The sequence below is a fragment of the Eleginops maclovinus genome, chromosome 19 (assembly GCF_036324505.1).
Source record: "Eleginops maclovinus isolate JMC-PN-2008 ecotype Puerto Natales chromosome 19, JC_Emac_rtc_rv5, whole genome shotgun sequence".
Lineage (NCBI taxonomy): Eukaryota > Metazoa > Chordata > Actinopteri > Perciformes > Eleginopidae > Eleginops > Eleginops maclovinus.
The window spans coordinates 17,372,754-17,388,384 of record NC_086367.1 but is presented as its reverse complement, the minus strand read 5'-3'; the positions used below and the strand labels follow the sequence as shown (position 1 = coordinate 17,388,384).

At 39.4% G+C, this 15,631-nt stretch overlaps 1 protein-coding gene across 1 annotated transcript in view; it reads left to right on the top strand.

The window, feature by feature from the left end:
- The first annotated feature begins 13,648 nt into the window (after positions 1–13,648).
- Positions 13,649–15,631, top strand: part of hs6st1a (heparan sulfate 6-O-sulfotransferase 1a) — a 52,598-nt gene continuing 50,615 nt past the window's right edge. The window contains exon 1 of the mRNA XM_063909053.1: positions 13,649–14,456. Coding sequence (XP_063765123.1) covers positions 13,957–14,456 — 500 coding nt within the window. The 5' untranslated portion in view covers positions 13,649–13,956. The remainder of the gene's footprint in view (positions 14,457–15,631) is intronic.

Below are 15,631 nucleotides of genomic sequence, written 5' to 3'. Positions count from 1 at the left end.
ACATTTATTCATTGAGACACAGAGGTCATAAATTGACCAATTATCAAAACAAGTCACAGACTACAGATCAGCACACAGGCATGGTTATCAAAGTCAAATACAAGCTATTTAGCTGGTATCAAATCTCTGAAGTTGAATGGTATTTTATCCTCCATGTTCAAAGGTTCAAAGGTTGTTATTTCATGAATCGTAGTCATGTCGTATGTATCCTTTTAAGGGAACTGAAATGTCATCTGATTTACATGATTATTGACAGTGAAAACATCAAATCAAAGTTATGCAGTTATCACGGCTGCTCTCAGAGCAATCATTGATCGAGTTTGTGGCTCTAATGCCAGACATGTTTTTCTGCCTTCATCATGCAAAATTGTACCAGTGATTGACTCATGCAGCCTTGCCGCAAAAACTGACAACTTGTCGAACGCTTTGTCAAACTTATGTTGGTGCTTTGACGACTCTACATAGAAGCTGATAAGTAACAGCAATGAGAGTCCACTGCTACGCTTGCACTTCTGTGAGGTTAAGCTAAAGGCTATCGTCAACATGCTAACATGTTTAGAGACATAATTCTAGCGTGCTAATCCATAGCAGGTAATATTTCAGTCCGCACCAAAGTGGTGGACAAACCAGCTGCCTGATATATCCATTCATAGAAAAAAATAGATAGAAGAATTTTAAAAAGAGGGACAAATTATGATGTCATCCTTATTTTCTGATGAACATGTTTGGACATTTGCCTTTTTGGTTTTACATGGAGCTTTTGGCAGCTAACAATCAAACATAATTCAACTCGAACGATGGACTCCAAGTTGCATGGGCCTTTTTTCTGTTAAATGAAACTCCATACCCTTTTCTTATATTATCGAGGGGGAAAAATGGCGGGACTACAGTATAAGATGCTGAAATGACAGCAATAATACACATATAGAGCAAATGGAAGCAGCAAAAACAGTGAAGTAATCATATAATAATAATTGCGTATTCAATTAAATCAGGGCACTTATATTGTTGCCAATTTTCTTAGGAAACCAAGTTATAGCAGTGAATCAGACAATGTGTGTTCATGCATTGCAGTAACCTAGTGACAGTAATACCTGTGTGTACATGTAGCTGTTTAGTAATCAAATCTGTCCTCTTATCATGAACAAAGCATTTGGACTGATGGCACAGCGAGAGCCTCTGAAGAGTTACTCTTATTTTCTGTTTGATGTGTCTACTTTTGACGGATAACCTTCTGTTGAGTTTAGTCAGACGTTGTGTTGAATGTTTCTGGGTGCAGCTTCACAGAATTACATTTTTTCTGTGTATGAGGTATTTTTGTCCCACGTGCACATGTTAAAACCCAGTTTGAAACCTAGTCAGGCATATACATTACCATAACATTTGATTTCCTTAGCAGAAATGTAGCTGTGGGTTGCCCAATTATAGTAATCAGGTTATTCATTTTCTTGACCTAAATCAGGTTACTACTGGGAGCTCTGAATAACAAAGGCACTTACTCAGTTTATTATACCTTGATTTCCTTTGACATGTTGATTGATTAAAAAGGAACATGGTTTACAAATGTGAATTTCTCCTACAGAAGCCTGATTTTCAGGCCATGTACACACTTAAATTTGCTCTTTTCAGAGAGATTGTAAGTGTGTGCCACACTATCGCTGCAGTAACAACTTGGGATGAAAGGGAGAGTGAGTACTTGTAGCTGTGCACTGTTGCATCCAAAATAATTCAATCTGAATGCCAGCTGAGACCAAACGAAGCTTGTTGTGAATTTACTGTTAGAAACTGTCAAGTTGAACCACTAAATTAGTCAATTTTCACAGCTGAGCAGTAAGCTTTATAAAACTCAAACACATGTGCACCGCAATAAAAAAAAACTCTCCCACTGCAGAGCCTGTCCCCTCGTCCTTCTTACTGCACCATCAGTCCGAATAAAACTCTTAAAGCAGCAGCCACACAAAAAGGATATCCGTTACCATTTACAATAAGCCAATACTCGTTCAAAGATTGTGCCTTTTTTCCGTCCATCTCAGTGAATGACCAGACGTGCTTCTTCTTTGTCTGGTCGATCAGTGTTTAACCGTCATTTGAATGCAGCCATGCTTTTTATTGACAAACGGATATCCATCACTGCTAATCAACTCTGACTGAACCTAATGGAAAGGTGAACCTCAACATAAGGAATGACCCCTCTTCATCATGATTCATGGTAGCACTTAAAAGGTTACGGTTTGGTTTATGTGCTCATGAATATTTACCTCCCTAAATTTGTCAATAAAAAAACAAAATGAGAACAAAGTAGGAACACCCTCTGATTCATCGTGTTAAGCGAGAAGTGGACTCATGGACCCGGGATGGCACTAGTGCAGTTATTGTGTCTCAACCTGCACATGTGTGAAGAAGATAAAGCAGGGGTTTGATTTAAAACCAGGCACCAAAAAACATCTGTTGGCTACCAGGTGCAGCAAACTGCTCACAGTATGGGAACACGCAGTTCCCAAACAACTGAAATGATTGAGTGTATTGGGTCCCCTGAGTTGTAGTAGTTTGTTTTCTGCTGTACAGCATGACTTGAATACATAGAGGAAAACGTTGATTAGCACTGATGAAATATAACATACTGTATTTAATATTTGTGCATATTTTAAGTGTACAAATGGTACCAAACACAAACAGATAGTATCTCCTCTAAAGAACATTTCAAAATTAACAAACATCAAATGAATCCCACAAACGATATGTGGGCAGACAAACAACAGTTACATAAATTAGACCCATGGCCTTGACTATGTATTTCATCCTGTACCAGAGTAAACAGAAATCTGATCTAGAGTAAATGAAGTCTACCCCATGGCAATAATAATAAGTGCATTTAGTTTATCTACAGGGAAACCACAGTTTTGATTATTTTCGTATTGCTTTCATGATGAAGTGTAGTAACATGGAGTTTTATGGACTGGGACACATTATTTTGTAATAACAAACTTTTTGCAAAAACAAAAAACTAGCACACGATTTGGGTAGATTCCCTGGCCACTCTGAATAATCTGAATAAGCATGGACACGGTAAAAATCTTTCATTTCCTTCCAGTGGAGAAGGAAGGAAGATAGAGGCGAAAGAAAACAACAAAGAGGTGTACTAAAGACAAATGCTGCAGAGACACAAGCATAATCCAGAATTTCATCAAATCTTCTGTATGAATATTTTTTTTCCTTCTGTTTTACGCTCCCTTTCTCCAAAACCTTCTCTCATCTTTTTATCTGACTGGCTGTTGAGGAAAGGCGCATGTGGCTGCTTGAGTAATGTGACATTTAGACAAATTCGCAAGGCGTTCCAGTGGGATGCTGCCTCCACTGTACACCAATGTGTGCAAATGTCTTCAAATACGCCTCTGTGAGAGTGTGAGGCTTCTTTTTCAAATGTGCATGTGTGTGCCTGAAAATTGGGTTGACAATCTGCGTAACAGTGTGAGGTGCACGCTCTACTTTTGCTGCACACACCCACAGACACACATGCTTTTTCGGCGTCTGGCAGACAAGCAGTAGCTCTTTTGATGTTTATGTTCTCTGTGTTCTTCCATAGTCATAAGGCAGTGCGGGAGGCCTCAGATGTTGCTGAAAGAGAGCGCTTCTTTTTGAAAACTTACCTTACCCAATTTGTAAGTGGATCAGCAGCCATATATGATGACTCTTTTTCCTGCCTTTCCCTCCATCTTTAATCCAGGTTTCACCCTGTGTCTGTTTCTCTTTCCCCTCACTTCCCTCTGTCACAACACAACCTCGATCACCAGATCTGTCTGGTCTTGACCCTTGAACAGCCAGAGTCAGGCGGTCATGGCGAATTAGAAATATGAGTCACAACTGAGTATTGCAAACATGACAGCCTTCAGTTAATTTTTTTCCTCGAGTAGAGCTTTCAAGAACTCCTGCATTTTTTTCCTTTTACAGAAAATGTAAGTATACCGAGCAGAGAAACCCGGACAAGGATATGTAAATACAAACACAAAGCAGTGTTTAGATTTCCAGGCTGAGTGGATGTAAAGTAGCGACAAGCAGATGTAAACTAATTCAGGTGTACCGACAGAGGAAAGACGTGATGCAATGAAATTAGGATCGAGAGACAACTAAAGGGGGCCCCTTGACCCCGAGATAGGAGAGGGAGAAAGTCAACGAGAAAATTGAGAGGGAAAGTGTGTGTGTGTGTGTGTGTGCACAAGTGTGTGAGAGGGGCAACCAAGTGTGCAAAATCAAAGTGCTGGCACCTCAATCAGTGAGAGTTCAGACGGAGGGTGATCGAGAGAGTGGCAAAGAGGAGGATGAAGAGAGCGGTTTAAAGAGGAAGAAGAAAATTATATGAATCAGTCGAGCGTCTCTCAGGTTATTGTCTTTTATCTTTTGGGGTCAGGGCCGATCCATGGCTGTTTGTCCTCAATCACACAGGTTTTGCATCATACAAAAGCACAGGACAAATGATGGGGTTGAATTTAATTTCTCAATCTTCAGATTGATACAAACCGACCTCTGAATTTGGCTTATTGTGCATCTGCTGTGCGCTCTCAAACAGACGGGATTTCAGATCAGCACGGAGTTATGACCTGACTACGCTAAGTTGATAAGATGATTAAATATCTAATTCACTTTAGATCATTAACTTTAATCTGCTTATACTTAGGAGGCAGAAGAAGCGGCAGGGGAGGAGAGGGCGGGGGAGGAGGAGGGACAGGGGAGGAGCGTAGCACTCTGGCTTCCATCTTTCAATATCCCATCATGCGTCTATCTGACAAAATACAGAAAAGGGAAACACAGATGAAATGTTGCAGGGGTAAATGTTTGCTTTTTTCTGTTCCAGGATCCATCTGCTGCTCTATTTCCTGTGGGATTGAGATGATGTCACCCTATCTAATATAAGGGGTTACTAAAGCCTTAGTCATTGTCTTAAAGCAACATACCACCATTTAAGCCCATTCACCAAACCACGTACTTTATTTCAATACCAACCATTTCCCCGAGTATATTATACATTATTACACGGATGACTGTATATTTACTACTTTCATTTGTTTTCTATTCATTACATACCATCAATTAGCATGTGCTGGGAAATTACTGATTGATAATAACCTTTAACTCAAAATGGATATATAGATATTTAATCTTATTTGATTTATGTTTGGTGTATTCATGTGCTGTTGGGAAGCTAAAACATCTTAAAGTATTAGTCTGACATTTTAAAAGATCAAAATCACTCTGTCTATTAAATATGAAACTACAGCCATGAGCTTATTCAACGCGTAGAACCACGTACATGCCATTTTTACAGTTCTGCTTTTGAATGGATTAAACACACAATATGTTAATTAGGGAGCTGTTGAGAAGCTAGTCAGGGGATTTTGTCACCTTTTAACAATAACAATGTATTTTCCAAGATGTCAATGTTCCTTAATCAAATGACAGATAACCAAATGGAAAAAGCCTCAAAATTTACATCACCATCTTGTTATCTTCGCAACGTTTGGACTGCAGTCTGAGATTTTCATTTTGAGGAGAATTACCAAATGTCAGATGTCAGGGAAAAATCCACTGATACATCATCTGGCCTTAGACATCTTCTGTGTATTGTAACCAAACTCAACTGACAAGAGAGTATATCATTCTCAGCAAAATGAAACTATATCTTAATGGAGTTGGGGTTCATAAATGCATCTCTACTTTCCTCTGAAATCAGCATGTCATGAACTACCCAAATGAAGGTACTGCATCCTGGCACAGCTGACCCTGATCAACTGGAATCGCTCTGAGAGGCGGACATTTGTTTTGATGTCCAGAGATGATACCTTGGCAGGTCTATTGCACAATTGAAACAGAGCTTTGGTTACAATCTGCTCAAGGCAGGGAGGCAATACTGAAGCCAGACTCTGCAGCTATCTTTGGAACAACATTGTATTTGCCAATCCGTCATGCCAATAATTTGTAATTGACATGATGCGGAAGTTGAGTTGAGAGGCGGGTCCAGGCTAAGATGAAACAGATGAAACTGAGTAGAAGACGAAAAGCAGGACTCTGAGGTGAAAACCAACAGCCCAGTAATTATTGTGCTTTTATTTCGAAGGAGATAAGCGGTGTGACAGAGGATAGTGTTCATTTTTCTCTGTGGGAACCTTATGTGGCTTACAATGAAAGGAAGGATGGACGAGGTGAAAGGAGAGAGAGTAAAGGAAAGTGGTAGAAGAGAAAGGGGAGAGCAAAGAGGAAAGAGAGTGAGACAGTGTGAGGTTACGCGGCCTCCATTAGCCGTCCGTTGTCTTCCAAGAACTGGAGCAGTAGCTAGATCAGATAACACTCCACTCAAACAAAAAGCTTTGGTTATTTGAGTCCTCTGCCATTGTACCAGCTAAATTTCCCAAGGCAAATGTTGACAGAGAAAATTGATATTGATTGCAATATTATTCTTCACCGATCACAAGGCATTTCCTTGACCAAAGTTGGAATAATGTCTGTGCTGCGTTTAGCTGCATTCACCTCTGTCTATTAAAGATGATATAAAAATGTGCTTTATTTTAAAGATACACCTTTTTGCACAACTTTAAGATGCTTAAACAATATAACATACCAGTAGAAGAAAATAAACTCACTTTTTTATGTAAATATATTTTCCATGAACCACAGTAGCAGCTTTAGTGATCATGTTTCTAGATACATCATTTTTTGAATTCAGTCTTGCCTGTGAGCCATCAGCTATTAAGCCCAAGTAATCTCCACAATCAATACCCGCTCAGTGGCCAGTAAACATTAGACAGTGGTTATGCGCAGCATTTTAAATACAGCCTTAATCATTAACAACTGCCTTGTAACATGAGATAATCCAATTCCCTATAGACACACACGCCTATGGACTTTAATCCTTCATGTCTGTGAGAGAGAATTAAGTGTTAAACTTGACACACCCATTGAAAACAGATGTCCTCCAGCAAAATGTTCAAGGGTCAACTTGTCCCTAACAAATAACAACCCTGCATAGACAAATACAGCCCACTCATGCACGGCATTCATAAATGTGCATGCACACAGAGGAATGTTTGAGCAGCGTTAAACAAAAACATGAGGAAGTTTGAGGCTGGAGTATGCTTGCAACAAAATAGTGTCACCAAAACTACTTCGAAAGGGTTTGTGTGCGACCACACTCAACAGTGGGGCGACTGCTTTGACAGAGGCATTCATAGTGTTGCACTTAATTGTACAAACCAAAAGAATTGGAAGTACAAAATGAAAAGAGTTCAAAAGCTACTCAACAACTGCTGCATTTAGGTGCATGCTTGTTGGATTGTTGGTTTACAAAAGTTACTAAAATTGCCAGACAGATTCTCCCAAATCCAAAATCAGAGTCGTGTAGAGGGACTGAGTTTCAGACCACCCTTTGTTTGAAACACACTGATGCTTTCAAAGGTTTCCAAAGTGTGAAAAGTTTCTTTCTACATGCTTTACTGAAAACCACATGGAGGATTGAATGAAAATATGCAAGGTCAGCTTTCTTTCAATGCATGTACAGAATGTTGCAGACTATCTTTTTTGCTGGTACGGTCATAGTTTTTAATTAAATCCTTCGACCTAACAGCTGATCAATTTAGCAGACATAATGAATGTATCTATAAATTGTCCTTGTTAAGGCACTCAACAACGCTTGACTGTTGGCTTGTCTTTGATCAAGTCTAGCCCAATAAAGTTAAGAGTTGCTTAACATGTAACCAACAATGGAGCAAGGACGGTGAGCTAGTTAAAGCACTCAACTTGAGCTACAGTACAATAATACACAAACGCATGACATGCCTTAACCCCTCATACCACCAATCAAACACATTCTCTTAAATATTGCCCTCTATTTAGGCTGCTAGGTTTGCCCTCTCTACCTCTATCTCTGCAATGCTGACCTGCTTTTGCACCATTGTATATGTTCTGCCCATCCACCACCACAGAATCCACCCGTAGGATGGGAAAAGTAAATGAATCACTCTTCAATAATAAAATCTGCGGGGCGTGATGAGGCCGGAGCCTAGACACTACACTCAAACGTGAGTTGTCTGACTGAACAACAATCCTTTCCTGACCTTTCCCATAGTGTGTTGTTGACCTATACGTCCCTGCCTGAAGCTTTTTGGATATGGTCTCCAGTGTCAAATTCTATTCGATATTTGTTTACATAAATGCAAACTCACTTGTACGCACAGACAGCATATAACATGTAAAGCACAAGCATGCAAACACACCCCTGTATGCACACATTCAAAGGTTCAAAGGTTTTATTTGTCATATGCAGAGCAGATAAAGCGTATATGTTGGCAATGAAAATCTTATTAACATTCCTATGGCGTACATACTCAGTTGGGGATGTACACAAACTCAAATCATGTAAAAACACACACGTTCTCCAACTTCCTTAGTGTACGCTGTTTGTCAAATAAACACACTCAAACACTAACAAACTCAGGAATGTAGGAAATAGATGGTGCCCAGTTTTGTTTTCTTTCTACAGTGTGCACTTCTCCCTTAGGCACATCCAAAGAAAATATTTGTGTCTGAAACACTCCGAAGGTTCAGGGAATAATTCATTTCATGGCTCCATGATGAAAACAGTTTGGTTAATTATTTTATCTTAATTTTTGCCTGTTTATTTATCAAGAACAAACAAATGCGCTGCTGAATTCACAAAAAAAAAAAAACTAAGTGCACCACAGAGTTGGGAACATGTCTTTTTGTGTGTTTTAATACCCTATTGCCTTTTGTTTTCCGTGTTTTTCCATCAGTGGAATTTAGTCCTGGCCTGTGGCTAAATGAAAAAGAATGCACAAACAGAGTGAGCATGTCTGAGCATGGTGTGTGTGTGTGTGTGTGTGTGTGTGTGTGTGTGTGTGTGTGTGTGTGTGTGTGTGTGTGTGTGTGTGTGTGTGTGTGTGTGTGTGTGTGTGTGTGTGTGTGTGTGTGTGTGTGTGTGTGTGTGTGTGTGTGTGTGTGTGTGTGTGTGTGTGTACAGGGCAGACATAGGACTGGGAGCAGACTCTTCAAAATCAAGACAAAGATGTAAGCTCCATGGATGAACTCTGTTTAGCTTATGTCAACATGAGAACCAGCTTTAATCCTCTGACCTTCTATTTAGATTTCTAATTGTGGTAATTATAGGCCTCATACATGTGTAAATATGTGTCGTATGTTTGTGTCCATGCACTGTTTTTTGTTTGTTCCTCTTTGAAATATACTGTATATGTGACTCTTGTTTCATTATCACAAAACAAAGTTAATAGATAAAAATGTGCCTGGAATACATTCTAAGCATAACAAAACAGACAACAGAAGAGAAACAATGTGTACATACACGAGACACTGAGGCAGGACATAATACACAGCTCAAAGCCTCTGGAAACAGTGTGAAAATATCCATCTAAACAGGATCATTATGCAAAAGCAACAATAAACTGGTTCTCATGATAAACAGACTGTCATATCTCTATACCCGAGCCAGAGGGCAACACACTCTGTGACATCAATCTTCTTTAAGTAACGCCGCTCATAACGAAACTGCGCATGGTGGGAGCACAACACACACACAAGCCAACATCCCGTCACAAACACACAGAAGTTAACACTCACAAACACACAGTATTAATATTCTCAGTCGCTTTCTCTCTGTCTCACAAACGCAGCGAGGGTTGTCACACACATGCACTCTCGCAGAAATCTCACAGTATTTAACAAAACTTGGTAATGCCAGGGGCGAGGCAGAAGTCATAAGCATGAGTGTGTTTAACAGCATTGTGACAGGCAGATGCTGCTTCAGTGTAAGTAAAGAACATGTAAATAAGCAGGGCTGAATTATTCAAGACTGAGACCGGCACACACACATGCTGGTTGCCCTCGCCCGCTCAGCTGAAGTCGTGCTGGGATAATCTCAGGAAGGGAAGGTACAAAGGAGAAAAAATGTGTATTTTTCTGTCAAGGTGCTAAACAGTCCAAACACTGAGCCAAGCAAGAGTTTGTTAATCAACAAATGTTGTTAACTCAGGTGTCATGACTTTATATTCAAGGTTTGGTGAGGTCATAGTTCTGTGGTGGCCATGGCTGCAAGAAAAGAGCAAGGACAGAAGATTTCAGTGTTTGATGTGATCAGAAAGGTGAAGAGATACGTCGTTTAAAAGATAGTTTTGATTATTAAGTTGATTTTGATTATAGAGTCAAGAAGAAATTCAAATAATTTGGTTCCAGCTTATCAAATGTAACACCTGCTGCTTTTTGTCTTATATGATCTTTTACTATACATCTTTAGCCCAAAAAAACAATCAGAAGACATATCCTGTGCTCTGGGAAATTTTATGAGTAGCAGTCACCATCCCAAGAGAGTCTGTAGAGCAAATAAATCCTATCACTATTATCTCTCTATCTCTCCAGATTTCCTGTCTGTATCTACACTCAAAGTGGAGGCTGCATTTACCCCCTAAGTAATGCAAAAGTTAGCCCTGTAGCCCCTAAAATACCAGGTCCATCTACTGATTAATTAATCTAGGAAAACATGAGATGCAAACTTGGATTAAAAAAGAGAAATACCCTTTTTTTAATCCAAGTCTGCGTCTCTCAATTGCTTGTTATGTATGACAAATAGACGTAAACACAACATTATTCTATTTACAATAAACAACACAGACAGCACTGAAGCCTCACAATTCAGAAACTAGATTAGAGGAGCACAAGGAGCATAAACACATCACATCGAGGTCAAAGGCTATTGAGGAATATCTTCACAAAAACCAGACATTTATGAAAGTATGGAACTTTTTTGATCGCAGTCGGATCTTTCAGTCAACAAAAATGTTAGGAGAAAAAAACATCTGTTTACAGAAATTTGTCGAGTTGATGCATTCCTCTTATTTTAGGAAGCTGGCACCAGGAAAATGTCTGTCTCTGCAGCTTCATACGTGACTTTATAAATGATCAACATTTGGTATTATTTTAAAAACGAACACTTAATAAAGGGCTTTTAACTTGGAACTAATGGCTTTATTTGTGCTCTATAAATCATGTACTCATGCTTTAAGCTACAACTCATTAGGGCAACTTTTGGCTTGCCAGGTTGTGAATAATTCCTCTGATAGGTGATTGACCTTAAACCATAACCGTAACCTTTAGCTCTTGTCAAGCCCTTTAACTAAAAAAAGAACTGGAGCTGAATGTATTTATCACACTATTAACTTGACTACCGGCAGACTTTGCTTTTCCATTTGATTATTAGAAAATGTAAAACCAACAGGCATTTATTAATTACCAGTTTTAAATGCATTATTACGAATAGAAAGTATAGACAGTGATTTAAAATGCATTAGTATAAAGGGGTGACAACTTATAGTTTTACATTTAAAAGGACAAGCAGGAAAACCAAAGCATTTTCTGAATACTAAAACAGTTTCTAAAGTGTGGACAAAGTATCTGTGTATGTGGAAATGTTGGACACCTGGCCTTCTTATAAAACTACCTAAGATAAATTGTAAATTATGGCAGGTTGGAGGAAGAAGATGGGCTCAGACCTTCAGAGATCTACATACAACTGGGAAATCAAGGCAGCTGAAACTGTGAAAAAGCGCATGAGCAATTGCAGCCTGACTAAACACACTTCAAATCGTCAACTCAAACCACTCGAAGTGAAAATATACCCTCATCCCTTACCAAGCTCATTTGCCATCAGCCCCAACCAACTGCTGCTTTCAAGCCCTTGAGCCTGCTGATTGGGCTGATCTCACTGATTGAGCTTCATTTAAGAAACATGTGGGAATCAGGGCTGGTAGCTTACCAAGATTACACGCAGTCAGTCATTCCGCTTTGCCCTATTACCACAATAAACATCTGCAATAACAAATGTCTGAAGAAATTGGAGCTAAACCTCCGGGGCACTGTTGGAAAAAAAAAAGCACAGTGTCAGCTTAGTGGAGCCACTCCTATCGCAACAACATCCAGCAGTTAAAACTCTCTCTCTTTCACTCGTAGATGTGATTAGTCAAAACATTTCCCAACAGTAATCGCCCCTGGGAATCACATAAATATGCCTGACAAGTTGTTGGGCTGCATTACAGAAGAGGCAGCAGGGCTCAGTGCTGACCACCAGCGGTAGATAGCCGATGTGAACCAGCAGGTTGATCTCATGGATGTCAGACATTTTGAGTCTTCATTTAAAGGAAACTGGTTGGAGCTTTTTTTTTTAACCACTCAAACTGATGTTAAAATGTTTGTGTTGCAGTTTTTTTTGTGCTATTTTTGGTGTCTTGTAAGATTTGTTATTACTAATAATTATATTGCATTCATAGGACATAGGTCATTCCACAAGTATTTAAATACTCTCAATGTATTCCACATATGTATATATTTCACATCCTCAAATCTTTATTGTTGTTACTGTAAATATTCTTCTCTCTTTTTGCACTATTTTATTTATGTTATTTGCACCATGTATGTTGAGTTGTTGGAGGAGCACGCGACATAAGATTTTCATTGCCAACATATACGCTGTATCTGCTGTGCATATGACAAATAAAACCTTGAAACCTTGAAACCTTGAATAGGAAATAGTTTACTAACTATCTTAAATATGTGTTGTTACATTTGCTTTTTCTATAAATTGATCCTAATGGACTGCATTTAGTTCCACAATTGACATATTTTAATTTCATAAAGCTAATATTGTTTGTACTTCAGACAATTGTGTTGAATACAAAACGCTTATGATGGTATAATGGGGTCAATGAAAGTTGGGAAGTCTGTGGTTTATTTCGAACTGATAATGTCTGATAACAACAGTTTTATTTTGTACACAAAATAAATAAAGATCATTTGAAGTCATGTGATTAAAAATAGAAAATCTTTCTTTCACTGTAATCTAGTCTATATTTTAAAAAAAATAACCCCCTTTAAAAATAAAATGTTAAGATAAGCTTTGAGATGTAATATGCTTGGTTTACCAACAAGTCTTTGATGAGACTCTTTATTGGTGGAATTCATTACAATGGCTTAAACTATAGCATACAATGTATTTTAGTTTTATACGTCTTATCATATCTCTATGAGATGTGCTGCCTATCCGCTATGAACTATGACTGTTCGCAATGTAGCATTATCAAAATATATATAATCTATCTATTGATTACAAAGTAACATGGCAATGTTTGTAATAAGTAATCTAGATATACTTTGGGGTTACTTAAAATCAGTTAGATTTAAGATCAAAATCCTTTTTTAAAAATCAAGAGACCACTGCAAAAGTGTCAGTTTCTCTGGTTTTACTATTTAGGTAGGCCTATGTTTGAGTAAAATAAGATATTTTTTGTCATTCTTCAAACTATTGACAACATTTGTCTGTGTTGGAATTCAACAGACACTGGAATGGTATGGCTACCATATATGTAGAGATTGAGATTTAAGGAACATTTGGAGTGGTCTCTTATTTTTGTATGTATCTATCTTTTTAAATCCACTTGCCATTGGCTGCCAACGGATCACCTGGTCGTTACGAGTGAACCAATAAATTAAAGCGACTCTGCTTTTCTCTGAGTTTTCAGTGAGAGAGAGCGAGCGAGAGACGTTGAAAAGGTAGGACTCGCGCTGCATCCTGGGTACATAACTCCATGGTGATGCAGTGAGCCTGTTGTGTAGAGAGACTGAAAACCAAAGTAAAGTAAACGGGGGAGGGTCGTCTACGGGGGGGCTTTCAGCGAGTTACAATGCGTCTTTCACGGTGTTGAACGGTGTCGGTGAACGATGAGCCAACTTCGCCGGACGTCTCTAAGCGGAATGAGCCACTATTGAGCCCCGAAAACGAGTGCTTCTTGGCGGGGGAGAGCGAGAATGCAGAAGCCGAGCGCCCCGCTCCCTGCTGTCGGCTTCACTGGGAAATGGTAGCGTACTGTCGGCACCGCACTTGGAAGGAACATGGTCGAGAGGAGCAGCAAATTCTTGTTGATCGTCGTTGGATCCGTGTGTTTCATGCTGATTCTCTATCAGTACGTGGCTCCCGGGGTTATCAATTTTGGCTCCCCGCACGGTTATTTCACGGAGGAAGACGAGGGGGACATCTTCCCCACTCCGGACCCCCACTACGTTAAGAAATACTACTTCCCAGTCAGGGACCTGGAGAGGACGATCGATTTCCAGATCAAGGGAGAGGACGTGATTGTGTTTTTGCACATTCAGAAGACCGGGGGGACTACCTTCGGCAGACACCTGGTCCAGAATGTCCGTCTGGAGGTCCCCTGCGACTGCAGACCGGGCCAGAAGAAGTGTACCTGCTACCGACCAAACCGCAAGGAGACCTGGCTCTTCTCTCGGTTCTCCACCGGCTGGAGCTGCGGCTTGCACGCCGACTGGACCGAGCTCACCAACTGTGTGCCGGGTGTCCTCAACAAGAAGGAGAACAAACAGAAAAATCTAAGGTAAAACTGAGCTCTCTTGACTGGAGGTTATGAATACATGTGGGGTTTAGGAGATCAAATGTATTCAACAATTGGGAATCTATACGCAAAAATAGTTTTAGGATTATTTAGCACTAAAACTTTGAAATTGGGTTACATCATGTCATTTTATATTATTGAGTAGTGCAGAATGCGCAGAAGAGAAAATGAACTTGGTACTTAGGGTACAATAAGGTCACTGTGCACTTACAAAAAGCTGTGACTGGTGCTTCTGTTGCATTAGATTGGAATAATCTAATATCATTAGACTGAAATCTAACCAATATATAATCATCAGTTGCTTATTACACATCTTTGTCTAAATGCAAACTGTAATGCAGGCTTATTCTTCTTGAAAGACAATCATAATAGGTCTAATCCAAAGGTGAATTACAAAGCACTTCTTCTCACAGAATATTTCAACTTTATGAGTTTGCAGATTTTTTTGTCTTTCATTTACACTGCAAAAGAATAGTAGTTATACTAGAAAAGACAAAACTATAGAAATAGGAAATATAATAAAAATACTGAAATCCACAAACAAAATGTAGTTTCCACAGGGTCGTAAATGATGTCATTGGTTGCTGTTCTCTTAAATCAAAGGTTTTCTCCCATTGTGTTGGACAGAGTCATGATGATACATTATGCTTTGGTATGTTTTAAAATAAGAGACACATCTCGATGAGGCTGTGCATCCCTCTGAGACAGTGGGCAGACGATAGATGCTGAGAGACAAATCGACATTTCCACATTGTGCTGTCACAAATGCCACAGAAGCTCTACAGTGCCTCTCACAATAGTTGATAAGTGCCAATATCAGGCTGCCCTCCCACAGAATCACATACTGAGATTCGTCAGAATTTATTTCAGGCATGGGGAGTGTAATACATCAAGGCAACATTTCCTCTCAGTAATAATCCCCTGCATTGACTGCACGATATCCAGACACTACACGCCTTCTTATTAAGTTATAACCCATTTCTTTTTTCCGCACCTCCCTATTGTTGTTTCCAACATATTGCATCCTTCAGCCAGACATATTGACGGCTGTATCAACTTCCATTTCACTGCACCCCTGTGGTTAAAGGGTATGCTTGTTGAATGGGTTATGTGCCTTTGTATTGCCTGAGCTCGTTCAATATTTTATTTGGTTTTGC